At 41.0% G+C, this 18,991-nt stretch overlaps 1 protein-coding gene across 1 annotated transcript in view; it reads left to right on the top strand.

Moving 5' to 3' along the window:
* The window catches only part of astn2 (astrotactin 2), a 261,407-nt gene that overhangs the window by 191,560 nt on the left and 50,856 nt on the right, over positions 1 to 18,991 (top strand). Inside the window, exons 14-16 of the mRNA XM_030085456.1 lie at positions 16,100 to 16,224; positions 17,119 to 17,223; positions 17,562 to 17,741. Coding sequence (XP_029941316.1) covers positions 16,100 to 16,224; positions 17,119 to 17,223; positions 17,562 to 17,741 — 410 coding nt within the window. The remainder of the gene's footprint in view (positions 1 to 16,099; positions 16,225 to 17,118; positions 17,224 to 17,561; positions 17,742 to 18,991) is intronic.

The following is an 18,991-nucleotide window of genomic DNA, read 5'->3' as shown; positions in this document are numbered from 1 at the left end:
GTTTGTGTAGAAACGCCTGTGTGTTTCACACATAAACACAGTGAGCCGAGTCCGTCAGTAGAGAGAGAAATCTACCCGAAAATAACGATAATGATGGCATACTTGATAAAGATTAGTGATATTACAATCGTCTGAGAAGCCATAGCGACGGTTAAGGCTTCTCGTTATCTAATTTCTCTTGTGTGAGCTTGAAAGCCGTCATTAAAAATAAACAAAGTAAGTGGTCTGCCGTGTACGTCTCAGCTGGACATTTGACCTCTTCAAATCAAACTCGCGTGTTCATCGTTTGATGCCGGTATTCCTCCCTTTCAGATAGTTACACTGCGAGTACGCACCTCGGTGACACCCGACAGAAGTCAGCTTGTGATAAATGAGAAGTGAGTGTTGAGAGAGGAGCAGAAAACCAGGTGCTTTGTGAAGGTGATGCTTGCACTTTTGTCACTCTGATGCTTAAGAGACACTTTTCAGAAAAAGAGTCTACAGTAAGAAAAAAAAAGAGAGAGAGAGAGAGAGCGACTAAATCTCTTTTGATAGGCACTCTGTACTAACTCCTCATCAGCACTCACCTCTCAGACTGAAGCGACACCGCAACATGAATAATTTGTGAATCTGGCAGCCCGCAAGGCTCTCAGGCGTCAACACTGCAACGTTTTCATGTCCCTCTGTAATTTTTTGGTAATTATTATCTGGTGTGCGCACACGCACACACGCGCGCTGGATTCTGCCGGGGAGTCGAGTCAACAAACATTATAAGGCAACATAATGAGTAGCCATGAGACTCTGAGGCAGACTTCTGACTACAAGGGTTAAGCTGCTGAACGTTGATGAACTCGTAATTGTCTTCCGAAAATGATTGGTCAGCTTAAACCGTCTTTCTTAATTTTCCCACTGAAATTTGTATTTCCCTTTTCTCTCATGTACACAAATGTTGTTTGTTTGTGAGACATGTGTGGGTCTGATTTACTAATGTTGTCACTAAAGCAGTGATTTAGATGCTTGAGAGAATTTGTGCCTCATCTTGAATTAATTCTGTTATGAGTTTCCACTCTTTTTTTTTGTTTGTTTGTTTGTTTGCACATATTTTGTTTATTAGTGAAATTTCTGCAGAGAATTTTCACCTGATATTTAGAATAATCTTAAGTTTGGGGATTTTTTCTGTGCCGTTCACATGTTCCCCCGTGCGCGAATGGATTTTTCTCCAGGTACTCGCGTTTCCTCCCACAGTCCAAAAACCTGCATTTGGAGCTGATCGTTGGCTGTGTTTTGCCCGTAGCTGTGAATGTGTGTGTGGATGTGTGTGAGAGCCGTCTGTCTCTCTGCTTGCCCTGTGATGGACTGGTGACCTGTCCAGGGAGTCGGCTCGGATCGACTCCAACACCCTGTGACCCTCCGTACTATAGAGCAGCGCAGAAGATGGATGTACAGAGCGTGTTGACTGCGAACACAGGCTTCTCCACCGAGACTCAAGATAGCACATTTTCTAAATCATTATAATGGGCATACTTTGAAGGCTCTCCACTATTTTTATGCATTAAGGTTAGATTAGCAGTACTACTTAACCTGTAATAACAGTTGTATAATGCTTTCCAAGGCTGTGCTGGGAGTTCTGTGTAGGTTAGACGACCCTCCATGACGCCGTTCGTTTTATCCGAAGCTGCACTTAAACTGGATGCATTTTCTACAGAGAGCCTGTACTGAGGTCAGGGCGTTTTAAACGTGGGTTTACTGGGCCAGTATCGCTGTTTGGAAAAAAGCCATTGCACTGCATTATGGGTAATATATTTATATGAGAATATAACTTTGTTTTAGAGCGTGGCCCTTGTTCAGATCTTGTTTACACCCACGTACGTTACGCAGTTTAACCAACGGGAAGAAATAAAACGCATTAATGCTCATTAGATATGTTTGAGTAGGAGCCACAGCTGGTGCTATGTCTTACAACGGGTAGATTTTATTCAGGTGCCAAAGTAATCAGTGGAGTTTAGTCACAGTTTATACGCCTGCTCCCAGTGTCCAGATCCACCATTTGGCTAAATGAGCAGAAACAAAATAAATTAGTAGAACCTAATAAAAAGAATCTCACTTTGAGTTTGGTTGCTGTGCCTACTGTTCGCCACAGGAATATGTTGCTAATAAAAAAAAAAAAAAGACTTGTGATTTGAGTGATTGCAGCAGTGTTAAGATCAAAAATGAGTTTGCTCCTGGAGTATCTTTAAAACTGTGCTTTTGTCTGGCCATGTGGAGGCTACAGCAGGGATGGAGGTAGATCAGATTGTACTGCACGGGTGCCATTAGAAGAGTGTTTTCCAGACTATAAGCCACAAATGACTACAAGTCCCATTTTTCAAAAAATGTGTCATGAAGAGCAAAAAACAAAAATAAAGAAAACATATATATATATATAGGTCAGACTGGTGTATAAGATACATTAATTTTTCCATGCCCAGATAATAAGTCTCAGCCAGCAGCTGCTGTTTGAGAGAATATCTGGGATTCTTTTCCTCCAGCTATGCTTTTAGCGAACGATTAACCTTTTTTTTTTTTGTTGTCTTCATCACGGTCACAGCTTCTCTGTTTTTCGTTTTGCCAGTCCCTCACAAGTTTCCTCTGCTTCTGTTTTTCACTCCATATATGACTTTAAGTCTAAAACCTGCATTGCAGCTTTTGTTTTTCCTTCTTGGAAACATTTTGCTTGTGCAGTCAGTCGAACCCTGTGATCATGCAGGTTTTTCTGTAGCGGCATTCCATTGTCCTACAGTGACATCTAGTGGTTGCAGATGGTATGTTCCTGTTTGATTTGACATGCATGATGTAAGTCACATGGTTAAAAGAGGGTGATTTATAATCTGGAAAAAAAGGAACTCAGTAACAAGTAATTTTCATCCCATAAGTTTAGATCGAGAAGAGAATATGCTGTAAATTAAACATTAATCTTTGCAAGGGCATTCATTATTTCTATTTTGTTATAGCAAAACAAATTAGTCTCAAAAACTTCAACAAAGAATGTTGGTTTAACTATGAGACTTTTTTTTTTTTTTGTAATGGCCTTATCTCATCTTCGGCGCATAATATTCAGGTCCTGTTTTTGTGCTGTTGCCCTGTTAATTTTTGAATTTTAATCAGTTGATGGCTTAATACAATATTAACTCGCTCAGGCTTATTTTATAACAACGAGTTTGAAAAAACCAATCATGGCTTTGAAAATCGACGAACAAGCACATTATATTGATTGCATTTATATCCAATTAGATGAACAACCAAAAACGCAGAATGAAACCAAAATGTGATTGATGAAGAGAAATCTGAATCAGTCTGTGCACACAGGTTAGTTGGTGGTGTTTTTAAGGTCTGATTCTCATTCTAGAGCCAAAGAGGTTGTTTCTGTGGAACCAAAACCAGTTTGAAGTGTAGGTAAGCGCCATTTTGTTACCCACACCTAAATAGTGTTCCTGTGAAGTTCTGAGCTCAATTACTGGTGATAAATATTCATTTTTAACAGAGAGAAGGTGCTACATCCGAGGCGTGCTGGTGTTAGTTGTATGGAGATTAGCTGAAGCCTTTAATGTTGTTTTTCACACCAGTTCTAGTTTAAATTTGGTTAATTAGTGTTTATGGGCCGGAAGAGTCAAAATAATTTTCAAAAAGCGCTTCTGGGATTCTTCTATAGATTAACTTTGACTACAAACACAGAAAAACAAGCTTAGTAATGATGTTTGAACTGGATTGTGACTTTCTTTGTGAGTATGACTTCATTTAGTTTTGTTTTATTAATCTCATTGTGATTGTCAAAGCATCACCAAGATTTTAATTTTGGCATTTATTGGGTTTGTTTTGATCGTTTGGACATGATATTGTCATAAAATGTGAATTGAATGCGTTTCCCGACTTTCTTTGAAATACTCTCTCTTATTCACATATTGACGTGTTTACCAAGGGAATTTAGCAAAAAGTGTTGTAAGAGGAGGTTCTTAAGGCTTCAGTGATGCCTCCGTTTTGTGACTGAGGCGACATAAGGTGAGCGTGTTTGGAAGATTGCAGGGGGCTTTATGTGCCGCGCTCAAACACCGGAGTGGCGTCGTGTTTACCTTTGTGCGGGTACGTGGCTTGCTCGTGTGAGTCGGTACACGTGAATATGCGAGCGCGATCATGATTCCCGAGGGACTCGCTCTCTGCTCAATAACTCACACGGCAAAGGCAGGACCTAATAGACCCGAGCCTAATATCAGCTAATGTCAGAGGGGCTTATAGCCGACTACCTGCTGTTTGACTGGAGAAAGTGAGAGAGGGAGAGAGAGGCGGATTGGTGGAGGCAGCGATAAGGGGCCCAGACGGAAAATGAATAGGAAAATAAATGAAAAGAGAAAAAGCTAAATCAAAAGAGCACAGCTGAGCAATAAGACAGAGTAACTGTGGAAGAAACGCCGAGGAGTGAGAAGCAGATCGTAGTAGTGCAGCAAATGAGGCTTTTTTTAGGTATGCTGGACCGCGAGAAAGTCGTCACACATCACATAGAAGTGTAGTCAGGTCAAGCAGTGTAGTGGGAGTATGCACTGCTCGTACTGAAAGGTAGAGAAACTTTACACAAAATCACTCTTGAATTTGGAATAGCTTATATTCTTTTTTTTTGTTGACTAATATGGTTCACCACATTGCTTGTTTTTTTTTCTTGAAGGTTAAAGTGAAATTTCTTAAAATAATACTGTTGTCAAGTAACCAGTCATGCACATCTCACCGATAACACAATTTCCTCTGCAGTGTTTCAAGTGATTCCCAAGCGCTTTTGTTATTCCCCATTTCATTACCGTCACTTAAATTGACAGCGTGTCACATATGTTGTGTATTCAATTGTGCAGTTTTTGCTTTGTTTATATATTCATCAAGACTGTGTGGATGATCCTCTCGTCTTTCTGCGTCGAGAAAGTGTGTCAATGGGATTTTACTCTGAATTTCCATCCATCCATCCTTCCATCCATTCGTATGTTCTCCATGTGAAGCGAAAGCGCGAACTGCTGCGCAGCCCTTATTCGCTGAATTATTTTTTGCAATTGTTTAAAAATGAGCATGTAATGAAATAATTTTTCCACGATTTAGAGACTGTTGGTAACAAATGAGAAAAAGGATCCCGCTGCTAATTTATATGGAACCTCTGACAGACGTCTTCATTTTCATGCAGGCTCATTCCGCCTGCTCTTACTATATGTTGGTGGTTCATCTTGTTTTTCTACGAGGACATGGCAAACGAGATTATCCACTGGAGCAGAGGTTTCACAGCCTATTATGATCATGGCACAAGTAACATACTGTCCACACCAGGGGGTCTGCAACCCACGGCTGTGGAGTCGTATGTGGCTCTTTAGCCTCCCTGGAGTCAAAAAATCCGTGTGAATAGATAGTGTAGTGTGCTGGTGGTTAATTTCCCTTCCCTCAGAGAGAGAAGCATGAAAAATCCAAAAAAAACAAAAAGTCTCTGAAGAAATGTAGACGTTCTAATTTAACTTCTACTGCCAGTAATGTGGCAAAATCATTAATGTTGAAACTGCTAACACAGCAGTTAATCATTGTAGTTATTTAATTTTCTTAAACAAACTGTATTTTTGGTATGTAAAGTTTCTAAATGTTTTCTTGTTCATTTTGAAGCTCCACAGTGTTTTTCTGCTCCTTTTTAATTTGTTTTTCTGTAGAAAGCAAACCTTCCCAGGCATATTTCTGAAAATGTAACCACATGAATGCATTTGCAGGAAGCCACATTAGTTGAGTAAGGCTCTTTTTTCTGGTTTGAAAACCGTTCCTGTTTCAACTCAGTAGGCGAGCTTTAGTGCAGCGCTTCGCAAACTGCAATCTGTGCGAGTCTGAATCTGTTGTGGCATTGAAATTTGACCGCACAGTGGCTGCTGGATGCGCGCCAGGACACATTAAACTTATTGGACATTGTCTATGTTGACTCGGGTTTCAGTCATTGTCACTTACTGTAATGTCTCTGTTGAGGAAACGGAGAGGGAGAGGAAGCAAACTGTTCTTCCAAAGTAATTCAACCTTTGTTTCATCGGCCCACAGAACAGACTCCATCCAACCCACACAGCTCGTATCCGAGTGCTGCGTTCAGCACAGACGAGGACAATACACTTTATTATCAATTGTAAGAGCATATGTTGATTCCTAATTGAAAATAATCAAAAGTAATTCAAAGTATCGTGAGACAAGTATACACACAAGTAGTGTTTTTCTTAAACTGTTCTAAAATTACATGTTATATTATATTCTTGACACCATACAAATGAATTATACCACACAAATGTCACTGTTGCAGAAGTCAGCAAATGTGTTGCTTTGTGGTGCAGTGTTGTCCAGATTTGTCCATCTGTCTAGATATATGTAGGTCAGATTAAATATCAAAGGAGTCCAAAGCAAACAAAGGACTGTGAACATGATGTTTTGATGTTTTGTTTTTCTTTTTTTAAAGGGATCATTGTTATCTACATTGTTAACTATGAAAGTAATGGTTGCATTTTTCGCCTGCAAAGCTTTAGAGGCCATTTCTGACAGCTCAATTATTGTTACACTGTTGATAATTTAATAGTAATATTAACTTCTAAGCAGGTTTTGTACTTTAGATGTTTTTTTTTTCCACATGTTGTGATTGTTCATGAATAATCTCTGGTAAACCAGCCACAAAATGTGATCTTTTATTCATTTTCTCTAGTCCATTTAGAATTGATCCACCAAGGAAACTTCATTTACATTCTGACCTTACTAAGAAAAAGTATAAACTGATGAGAATGTATGCAGATCTATGTTATATTAACTGCGTAACTAAGCGAGGATAATAAATTACCCAGCGCTATATAATTTAACTGGCTTAGTTGATGATGCTCCTCCTGCAGGATTTCATCTGAATCAATAGTAAACTGGAGAGTGAAAAATGAGGCTGTACAGCATAAAGCGTCAAACCCTCAGCAAAACCTGCAATCACGATGAAGTTGCCTCAAAGGCTGCAGCTAACAATACCAGCGCTTCAAAATTGTCCTTCACTGACAAAAACCTGCATGGTGTAATTTGTGGACCAGGGCTAAATCTGGAATTAGTGCCTAGATGTTTTTAGTATTGATTAATGAACTCCTGCTGCAGCACCAAACTGCGGGGTGGCAGCAGTAGTAATTTTGTATCCCCTCTGGATGACTATCCGTCTTAACTCGTCCTTTTTCCCATCCTTCTCTTTCGCTCACCCTGGCCCTGCTTTTCTCAGACTGTTGCCTTGCGCTGTAAATTTTACCAGACATAAATTATTCATAAATATCAATTCATAAATAGATGCCAGTTCCAAGCCATTTTTCAGTTTTATTCAACTATATGAAATTCGCCACTCTCCGCGATTCGCCCACTCTCACTTCCGCAAGGCCATACTATAAAGCGCTTAATTACCACTCCTGTGATGTGATTTCCTGAGCCTCCCTTTCAACATGGCAACTGCAAAAAGAAAAAAAAAAAAGCTATTTTGCTGTTAACCGTACCATAATGATGGACAGAATACTGGATAATGTAACATTTACTACTGCCTTGTTGTCGGTGATATTACCTTGTAATCATGCTGCACAAAAAGAAGAAGAACTCATTCAAAGTCTTGGCCAATTGCTGTTGATCATGTGAAGGATGATGGGACTGAAGATGACTTTTTTTTTGTGTGTGTGTGTGTTATTTTCATATATGGGCGGCGCAGAAAGGCAAGCCTTGAAGACAGTATTTGAAATAGATTGGGGAGATTCATGCTCACACACGTACTTAACTTACCTATAGGAATAAATGCATGCGCAGGGTCTTCTGAGAGTCAGAGCTCGTTTTAGTCTGTCATGCTTCTTTTATTGAGCTCTCCAGCAACATAAAATTCCAAATGCCAGTCAGTATTTTCATTTGTTTTTTTTTTTTCCTTTAACAAGTAGACAGAATATAAAGTATGTACCGTGTCTTTTGCCTGTTAGATTGCCTTTTGTGTCAAGAAAGAAATCGCCCAAACTGCTCCGTGTCTTTATTGTTATGTCAAATCATTCAGTTGTCCTTTACTCAAACGCTCACAAGTGCCGCTCCGCCTGCAACTGCGACTTTTTAACCGCCGGTTAAACCTTTTTGGAGAAACTGTGACATGTTTATCTAAGTGAATAAGGGAAGAAAAGGGGAGAATGAGAGAGAGAGAGAGAGAGTGAGATGGACAGGGACAGAAGTTTGTTAGGATGGGTGGATACAAATGGAAAAGGTTTGTAGCTGTGAGAAAGTGCAAGTGGAATAATAAAAAAGCAGGAAAGCTATGGCTATAATCAGTTCCACTGCTCGCTGGCCTGCATGCCCCCTCACTCTGCATTACCAAGCTTCATCTCTATGGTAATGCTTCTGGCCACCAGAGTTCATTTTCACAATTTCCTAAGGCAGGCCAACAGAGATATCAAGGTACAAAAAAGCCTATGCACGCTCACATTGTATTTCAATTGTATACACGACTCGAGGGAATGACAGCGAGGTTTTAGTTGTTCGCGTGTCTGTGTGTGTGACAAAAGAGAGAGGGACAAAAACACTGAGTGGCACAATACACCACAGGAATTGCTCTCGTCTTACCGAACATGCGCCTGTATATGTGTGTAATCACCTGCAGTGGCCCTCACATATAAATACGCGCACACAGTCGCCCGTGATTACCGGAGCGAACTCCAGCAGCGTCCTCCGCATTAGAGGCTGCTTCATTCACGGCGTCAACTCCCAAGTCTAATCAATATTGGCCATGACAAGTCACCAGATCCCCTCCTCTCAGCGGAATCATTTATCAACCGAGCCGCGGCGGCAACTGTAATAAGAGATTGTAACACAACTCTCAAGGTAAACATCTCTGATTGTTTTATTGCACTGTGAATTAGCCTCTTCTCTTTGGATGCTGCCCTTTAATAACTCTTTAATTCCTCATCCGGGGCCTGTGCCCTGGGTGACACTGGGTGCTTTATCTCTGTTATGACTCGCCCGACTGGCCCCGCTCGCACCGAGTGTTTATTCAAATAACAGATATTACGGCGGTTAAGCATATTACGTGCAGTCGGATTGGCCGCGCACCCGGCTCTCATAAATCTTCGAACGCGCAGTTCAACAAATTGGTAGATGGCTCTCAAGGGCAAGTGTGGCAACATTTTCAAAGCAATAGTGGTGAAATGACAGGAATAGAGCCAGTTGGATTGATCGATAGCGAGAGAGGACGCATTAAATGTTTAATGTAGGTGTTATATGACGCCGTAAATTAAGTCACCTGCTGCCATTCAGCTCTAAATGAAAATTTCTTTCATTTGAACCCCCCCCCCCTTTCTTCTTCTTGTATTAGGAAAAGGTTGAAAACCGTCTCCAGTGGTTGCTGTTAATTGCTGTGGGCTGTTTTTGGAGAGACACGTGCGCGGGTTGATCAACTGTATCTGCAGTGAGTGGAGCGGGGGGGAAACAGCTTTCATGTGACCTCAGCCTTTGAATTGTTTAGAAATTCCAAAGGCATTTTGAGGTATTTGACATTGTTGTACAGCTTCTGTATTCCACACTACCAGTTGGCCTTTGCACAGCGCTGAATAACAATAACTTTGAAACCTCAATGAACACTCACAATGCTGTTTTCACTTTTCATGTGCAGGGACCCTTTTTTGCATGTTGTCACATTGTGTATATCTTCCTGGTAGAGACAACAGTTTCGAGCAAGACGTGCCTTCTTTGTTTTCCGCTGCCTTTTTGTCGCACACTTCTCTTTTCAAACGTTGGGTAATTACGCAATTTAGGGATGCATCCAAACAGCATGGCAGCCATAGAAATTACAAACATGCTGTGTCATGCTGGATGTGCCTTTTCTTATTTTTGGCTGTTTGTTTTTCTGGTGGAATTGGAGAAAGACTCTGAGGCTTCTGATGAATGCACATCACAGGAATATATCGTGTATTATCCTTCTGCAGCAGCATCATACTGTACTTTGAATTCTGTCACTTTTTCTTGTAGAAACAAGTCAAGTACAACCTTTGCCACTATAGAGGATAAAAATATCCTTTTTTTTTTTCCTCCACTAATGCATCTTTTATTGCTTGTTGTTTTTTACTTCCAGGAAATGTCAAAAAGCAAAAATAAGATGTGGTGAAGTGCAAGCTAGTCCTGTAACTACTGCAGAAGATTGACTTTGCTAAACCACAAAAAAAAAGGTTCTTTTTCTCAAGACATTTTCTCCTCCTATATGTCAGACAAAGGTATTTTCTTTACCCCTCACGGTCTTCTTGTGTCCGCTCTGACACCCTTTCAGCTTAGCCTTATCATCTGCAGCTTGCACAAAGTCTCCGGCATGACTCCCCCCCCCCCCCCCCCCCCCCCCCCGTCCTATCTGCACCGTGCTGGCACCCAGTGGCGGCTCACATCGACTTCAAAACACTGTTGTTAGCCAGCAGCGCTACAAAGGGCGCACCTCAGTCCTGACTCCCCCAGCTCCCTCTCAGGCTGGACTTTTGGATCTTGCAGTGTCAGAGTTGAGGAGTAATATTTCCGCCTCGGTCAGAGATGCGATCACCTTGTAGCAACAAATCCTCCCGTCTGAGCTCCAGCTTTGTGTCTGGCTCGAATCCTTCTGTCCTGTCAAACAGGCTTATGAATATACGGATCACCTGCGCTCCTGTTGGTGTTGAGACTGTTTAATTTAATTAAAACGGCTGAAGCTACTGACTTGAACAGTATTGTTGTGGGAGCATGCGCTGCATGTATTTCACATTAGTTCCCACATCACTGAGTTTTTTTTTTTTTTCTTCCCCCTGCATTTTACACATGAGATGCATCATGAAGAAGCGTAAACACTGTGTTCCTGTATTGATACCATTAGGCACTCCTTTGACACAGAGACAGAGCAGCCTCTAGTGGTAAACTCTGTGATTGTCTGCTTTTCTTTTCTTTTTTTCACCCCTTTTGCTTGGTGTACAGTTAGTTATGTATTGATTATCGCAGCACAGAGTTCAGACTGTTTGATCCCTCCAGACAGACGTACAGTCTGCTCTAACGTTCTGCAGTTCACCTGATCGGGTGTCAGCGAGTGTTTTTCACAGGACTGTTGTCAAGCAGCAGATACATTCCAGGTAAATCCAGCTTCATCATTAACATGCAGGGAAATAAAATAGCACCAGTTTGCAGAAAAAGTAGATGTAAATGGGATTTAAACTGCAATGGGTTTAAAGAGAAATTCATTTTAGTTAAAAGTTTGACCCAAAACAAATAAACACTACTAAAGTAAATACAAACTGGCATTCTTTTTAGCTAAATGTGATTTGTGTGTGTGTGGCACGTATTATTCATTTGGACAGCAGTTTTCACCTGCTTCGTACTACTGGAAAAGACTTGGGTTTCAGTCAAGAATCTTTCTCACACAGTCACACACAGCCTGGGTGACGGACATTTTGACTGGACGATCACCTGCAGCAAAACATGACAACATCATCTGAATTTTAAACGCCTGTACATTTTCCTCGTCCAGCCTTGAACCTGAAAAGGTTGCACGTGCTCAATTACCTGCTGATCCAGAACAGAGACTCCCCTAATCACAATATAGCCTTTGTAAGCTTGGCACCGAGGTTTTGTATGTATATTCAATACTCGCTTCCACTGGGAATTTGTCAGTCTTTGTTAGTGCTTGCATCAGTACACAAAAGCAGTTTCTAAATGAGAAGTGGGGGGGATGCATCAGCATTGTGCACGATTTACAATTGGCTGAAAGAGTTGGGTTTTCCTCATTGAAGCCAGGTTCAGACATGCCTGGAGTCCATTGTTTTAGACTGGTTATTATTCATGTTTTCATTTTTATTTTTTTCCCCCAAAAAAAGAACTAGATTTATGACTTCCTAAGCATGTCATTTAGAGCCCAAAGTGTTGGACTACAATGAGGTTTCGTCTCTCTGATGTGTTTAGTAACAAGTGTTCAATCTTGATGTTTTTGTTCCCGGTGTTTGGAAGATGAGTCGCAATTACTGACGGCGTGAAAGAAAACGTGACCGAAACAGAAAGTGGCCCCGTCAGAAACACGACTTCCCAAATGAAGTCGCAACTGAGAAGCCGGCGTCAGCCTCCGCATTGTTGCCGAGACGAGTCTCGAGTCGCAGATAATGAATTGTTGTGGAATGGCAGAGCCGCGAAGACGTAGTGAGTATGGTCTAATGTGTCTGATCAGTGTTGCAATGTGGGAGCCCGGGTCTCTACATGGACGTTCGCTCCGAACGGCACAAGAGCCAATTACCTTGAACAATGTTTAGATAAGTGCCAACTCAATATCTGTTACACAGTCACACGCTCGGATAAATGCTCAAAAGATATGCGCAAACACGCTTGTTTCTCACACACACACACACATCTTAAATTGAGTGGCTCGTCGACGATGTTTGTCCCTATAAACTCAGACGGAAGAAAGAAAAAAAAAAACTTTGTGCATTACCAATTACCGGTTTATCCTTTAGAGGGTCGTAGGGAGTCACGGAAACAGTTCTTCTAAATTGACTTGTAGATAGCGCTCATCTTTGTGTCGAAGCCGAATGCCTGTGTTTTGGGAGGAGAGAGCAGGTGCAGATAAGAGATGGAAGGGACGCGGCAAGCGGGGAGGAAACCGGAGAGGTTTACCCCCGAGGAGTTGGCTGAGCAAACGGCAAACAATTGTTACGCTTTATCTTGGGAGGAATACAGACGTTGACACCTGGCTGTGGGATATAAAAGAATGCCATTTGCCTATGAGACTCAAGGTTCAGTGTGCTTTAATAATCAGATGCATCTTCGCTCTTGTTTGAATTGAAATAGTATACAGAGGAGGCAAGAGGAGCGATAAGAGTTTTCAGCCACAGTATATGCATGAAGTGGTCTGAAATGTTTGTTTTTATTCCAACAGTTATAATTTGGAGCTGGTGTTTTGGTGTTTTCCACTTGAAGACTCAGGCCTTGTGGGATCGGAGGACTGTTTGTCTGAGGGGGCAAAACCCAGTGTCCACTGCCCTTAATGAACACACATGGGTCCTGAATGAAACATGAGGTGGCGAAGAGTTTGCAGACGTCTCCCCTCATGTGTTATTTTGTTTTCTAGGACCAGATTGGATCAGGCAAATAATGAAATTAAAAAAAATATACATGCAAAGAAATGGAAATTATACTGAGTAATAATGCTGTGACACAAATGGTATTTTGTCATGTCATTTGAGGAGCGGGCCGAAAGCTTTTAAAATTGTAAATCAATAATTATTTCATCCCATTAAGGTCAGAGGCTTCGGCATGGAGTCGATTTCATACGCACTAATTTACTATCATTGTTCACTGTGAAATGAAACAGACGTGAGCTGTCATTATTATGATAAATCGCCCATGCATGGCAGTCTACAGCATGAATAATTAGAGGAGGATAAAACTCATTAAGACAATTATTTTCATTGAAGAATAGCAGTATGTTTAAAACAAACAAAAGAGATTAGCTTTGTTCCATCAGAATCAACTTTCTGTACAGCTTTGTTCCAGTAAGTTGTAATTTCTCCAAGATACGATTGTAATGATGAAAATTAATTTGGTGTTTCTTTAATAGACATATATAGTTTATTTTATTTTATTAATATTTCATGCCTGGATCAAGTTGTGCATGACGTATTAATTGTCTAAACACAAACAGCGGAAAAGATAAAGTCAATAAAACATCCATTCACACTGATTGATTTAATTGGCTATAGCCTCTTGGGTACGGGAATTATGGGATGTTGTGTGACTCATTTCCCAGCACAAATATAAATTTGTGTTTTATTTTCATTTTTCTTTGGTATCTAAAAGCAAAGTCCAACAGATGGTCCAAAAGCATTATTCACTGTCTTTGATTTACATTTGCTTACTACTGGAAGTCAATGTGTGTATTCTGTAAACACACAGATTTGCAGAAAAAAAATTACCTAGACAAATTTCTCATCTATTGTTTCATTAGTCATTCATGTTTGTTGTGACTGCAGGTTTTTTGTACTGACAGATCTGTTCCGGTTCCTCAGTGAACTGCGTTGCTTCTTGAAACTAGAGCGAGTACAGTTTTATATGTTGGTAAAAGCCATTGTATGACCGTCACAAGCTTGAGCGTCCCCAGTGAAAACTGGTTTAATCATAAAAATGTTCAGGAAATGTGTCTGAATGATTCAGTTTGTGTTCTTAAAGGATAACTCGGTGTGTGTGTGTTTTTTAAGTTGTATTTTTAGATGAATATCTCTTCCTGGAATGAGCCGTCAAAATACACACTTCACAATTTCATCCTGCGATACACACGCAATCAGAAAATGTCTAATTGAAGAGCTCTCCCACCAAAATCAAGTACGGCGAAAATTTTCAAGTTTGACATAATGGCATTTTCTGAATTTACTGTCTCACTACTTGACCTTTGCAGAGCGTGGAAATGCCATTTTCTCTACTTGTAGATTGATGTGGCGTCTCCTCTACATTTTCTCATCAAGGCTGAAGCAGAAAAAAAAAGAAAGACAGGGTTACCGTTAAGGATGCTAACAACTTTTTCATTCATTCAGGTGCTGAAAAGACTTTCTGTGGTTTCTGTGTCTTTTAGTCACCAAATCGACTCAATTTTCTACAGAAAATCATTAGGAAATATCACACACTTATACGGCAGATCTCCCAGCGCCTTCAGTGTAAACGGACGAGGTGGCGGCAGGAAAAGAAGTCTTTGCATAATGTCAAGAACAGTTCACAACTGGGCTTACAAATCCATAAAGCTACATATCGTCTTGGTCCGCGCGCCTCTAAAGGTTCTCTGAGCTGCAGCGTGAAGCTGGCTGATTTAGTTTGGCAATCAATATGTTTTCTGCGAACATAAGCCACGCTAATCTTTTTACAGCACCTCTCCTCTCCGTCGTTCCTCTCATCCCCTGCCCTTGAGTCGATCCTTCCACCTCTGCCTTGTAACCGTAAGGCCGAGATGGCGTCGAACCGGCTTTTGTGGTCAGAGGAAGCGAATGGAGAATAAGAAAAAAGAAGGATGAAAAATTAATATAAACTACTGAAGCGCTGACAAACACCCACACACACACACACACACTCATATACACACCCACTTGCTCGCCCTGCCTTGCCTCCTTGAGCCTCCGTTGCATAGGAGCTGCTCTGTGAGACTTGGTCCCATAAAAGTGGATTATGGGAAATAGGTTGCCGCTACTTGCCATGCCTGCAGAACGCAGCGCGACAACCCATCTTTTTTTGACAGGAAATGAACTGCAGCTCCTCCACTTCAACCAGAACGGTCTATCTACTGAACAAAAATAGAGTTCAACACATGCTATGCATCTCCCAGGGATGCTGCTTTTTTTTTTTTTCTCTCAGTTTGGGAGTGATTTATTCACTGAGGTATATCATGGAAGGTGCAAACAGATAGAAAATGGAAAAACATGCTTGTCGTTAACGTGCCGTTGGAACATAACAGCCCCCTGCATTCATGGCTGTTCTTGGGTCCGTCTCTGTATTGTGCTGTCTGTTGGTCCTTGTATGCTGCTCTTCCCTTCTATAACTCACTGTTCCTTTCTCATTGCCATTCTTTCATGTAGTTATCATCTCCAGCAGAGAGAAAGGCCGGTTCCAAGGGGGTCTCTTCTTATCTTTTCCTGCAGCTCTCTGTTTTGCCCTCATGCTGAGGGACACAACTGTTTTCTTTAATGGACTGCCAACCATCGTACCCACAAATACATACACATCTGGCTTTGTACCCATGATATCTTTTTTTTTTTTCCTGTTTACACAGCAAGTGAGAGACTCTGTAATTCTGTTATTCAAGCGAGAAAGAGATTCGCATGATGATTGAACAGGAAAAAGAACTTGAAAAGGAAGCACAAACACTCGGCAAGAAAAAATGTTTAAAAAAACTTTGGACTTTCTGAATTGTTGTCTCCAAATTGTGAATGATGCAGGAGGCCAGCAGCAGCAAGACGCGGTTCTGGAACATGTCGGGATTATAGATATTTTATTGTGAACTGAGGTCGACTTGTTTGGTAGCGGTTCTCCGGACTGCAAGCCAAAACCTTTTACCTTTCTTTCTTTCTTCCTCCCTTCTCTCTCTCCTCAGGGACAACAACTTCATTAAAGACTTTCCTCAACTGGCCGATGGCCTCATGGTCATCCCCTTACCGGTGGAGGAGCAGTGTCGAGGAGTCCTTACAGAGCCCCTTCCCAACCTGCAGCTTCTCACAGGTGGGGAATATCTTTGATCAATCAATGTATTAATATAGCAGGAAAATGTTGTAGATCTTCAAATTAAAAAGTACACTATTAAGAGGTTCTGCAGTCTGAGCTCCATTCAGCATAGGTCCAGAAGAGCATCCCTTCAGTGGAAAAGTGATGTGCTTTATGTCAAAAAATGGTAAATGCAAAACTGTTCGTTGCAGATGATTTGCTTGCTTTGTCACGGAGACGTTTCGGCTTAAAACGTGCACCTTCACCTCAGATTCCTAATCCCTCCATTTCTTAAATAGAGACTTGATCTGCTCTGACCTCTGAAGACATTTTACTGCTTTTACCAGAATGACACACACACACACACGCGCGCGTGCGCGCGTGCGCGCGCGAAGAAAATAGAAATGGCCCCTTTTCACTGTGGGTAAATGTCTGAGGTGTAAAATGCTTTTCCAAAGACACAGGATCAAGGCTCTTCTGGGCAGCTTATTTATTTATTTATTTATTTTGTATTTATTCCCCTCGCTCTCTACTTTCCTGGCTTTAGTTCTAAACTGGTGTGAAAGTTTGGTAATTGAATTGCAGAGAAAGGCGAGATTGCTCCCACTTCTAATGTCAGCAATCCAATTGGAGTTCAAGCTGCACTATATATCACCATTGATCCAGCAGCAGCTGGGATATGGGCCGTGATAATAAATGAAGTTATGGCGATAATAGATAACAACGGATGCGCAATAAACTGTACACATAAAAAGAGAAATAGGTTATATTTCAGTCTATTAATTGTTTCAAATTTCAGCTTCTCTCCTCGAATCTGCATTTTATGATCTGTTTTTAAGCGGTTTTATTTGTTTTCTCTGGTCTTTCAAGTTCAATTGTCTTGCTTGTTCCCACTTTTCTGTCTTTTCCTAGGAGATGCTGAGTTCAGTGAGGCGGTGGGCTACCCCATGGTGCAGCAGTGGCGAGTGCGCAGTAATCTGTACAAAGTGAAGCTCAGCTCCATCACGTTGTCAACAGGTCAGTCGATAAATAACTGTGATATAGTCATTAACTGCTGCTATTAGTCCCAGTATGAGACAGCCAATAAGGCTTTACAGACTTGTTTTAGTAAAGACATTCTTTTTTTTTTTTTTTTTCAAAAAAATAATGATGATAAAAACACAGGAGCTGAATATTCAATATTTAAAAAAAAAAAAAAATTTCAATTTCAAAAGAAAAACAAGCACCTTTCTCATGTTCAGATCAATATAATTTTCTTTTGATTCTGCACGCTGTTTGACTGTTTGTCTTCATGACTTTTTCACCGTTTTGGACTCAAAATGACAATTTCGCGATTTCATTTCTGGGCTGGTAAGGATTCTCCAAGGTTCTGAAGACGCTGTCGGCGGAGAGCACGCGTGAGGAGCTGCTGACTTTTCTCCAGCAGTACGGCAGCCACTACGTGTCTGAAGCGCTGTACGGCTCCGAGCTCAGCTGCAGCATTTACTTCCCCAGCAAGAAGGCCCAGCAGCAGCTCTGGCTGCAGTACCAGAAAGGTGAGTGTGCAAAGCAGACAAACAAGCGAGGCAGAGGGGAAGCTCGCATGGAGCATTTCTCAGAGATTTATATAACGCGGTTTAACATTTTGAGCGTGTGCAGGAGAGATGGCCGAGCCTTCAGGTGTCAGGGCATCTGCAGTAATGAGGTCCTCTGTATGCTCGGTATCTCAGAGCAAGCTTAATACATAGACAGGAGAATTACAGCAAAAAAAAAAAAAATTTAGCAGAAAAGGCATTTACACTTTGAATAAACTGAACTAAACTGGGTTATATTTAAAAACTCCATCCTCCTTCAATTCACCCTCTGGTTAAAATCCAGCATAAGCTGCATGAATTGAATTAAATATCGCTGTGACTTAACAGCATCCAAAAGGCATCTTGCAGCAGTGTTCTATTTAAATGGTTGGGGTTGTTTTTTTCCCCCGCTCTGTTTATTTGTGATCCAAAACAGTGATTTTCAGTAGAGCCATTCGGTGCGGTTGAATGGCTCCTGGATGCATGTTGGCTCACCCTGTGGGACAAAAACGAAGGGCAGAAATAAAAAAAAAATAAAATAAAATAAAGAATTTTAGGTCAAAGAGGTCCAAGATTAAACAGCCAAAGCCCCGGTAAAAGAAGTGATAGGCTATAAGGAAGTGTGTTTTCAATGCCAGCGTGTTGTCTGGCCGGGACACAGTGTGCCACAGAGGAATAAGATTTCATTTCAGCTGAGTCCTAGACGAGATGATTAGCATTCATCTTGACTAAAGCCCAGGGGTGGAGGAGCTACTCTGATCTTTTTCGTAATTAAATGTACCAGTGCATTGTGTTGAAATAACTTTTTACTGATAAAGTCATGCATTTCAATTGAGCCATACACCCAACCCCACCCAAGTGCCCGAAGTAAAACCATAAATCATAAAAATTGACCTTTTTTTTCTGATACTGTATGAGAAAAACTATTCAGTATTGTTGTGTCTGGTAAAATTCTGATTCCTGAAGTAGTGGTCACTTCACAGCAAGGTTTGATTCCAGGAAGTTGTTTGGTGTTTGCATGTTTTACTTTTAGTATGGAATTTATCCAGATTCAGTGATTTCCCCCAGTTAAAACAACTATATCATGGTTGTGAAGGTGTTTGTGTGTGATGGGTGTTCTGTCTGTTAACCCTGTGGAAAATGTACTGGTGGCCTGTTCAGCATAAACATTACACTTAAAGTTAGTCTTAAGGTTGAATTAAGTGAAATGTTCACCTTTTACATCTACAATT

The sequence above is a fragment of the Salarias fasciatus genome, assembly GCF_902148845.1.
Source record: "Salarias fasciatus chromosome 7 unlocalized genomic scaffold, fSalaFa1.1 super_scaffold_4, whole genome shotgun sequence".
Classification (NCBI taxonomy): domain Eukaryota; kingdom Metazoa; phylum Chordata; class Actinopteri; order Blenniiformes; family Blenniidae; genus Salarias; species Salarias fasciatus.
This window is presented reverse-complemented; position numbering and strand designations above follow the sequence as displayed.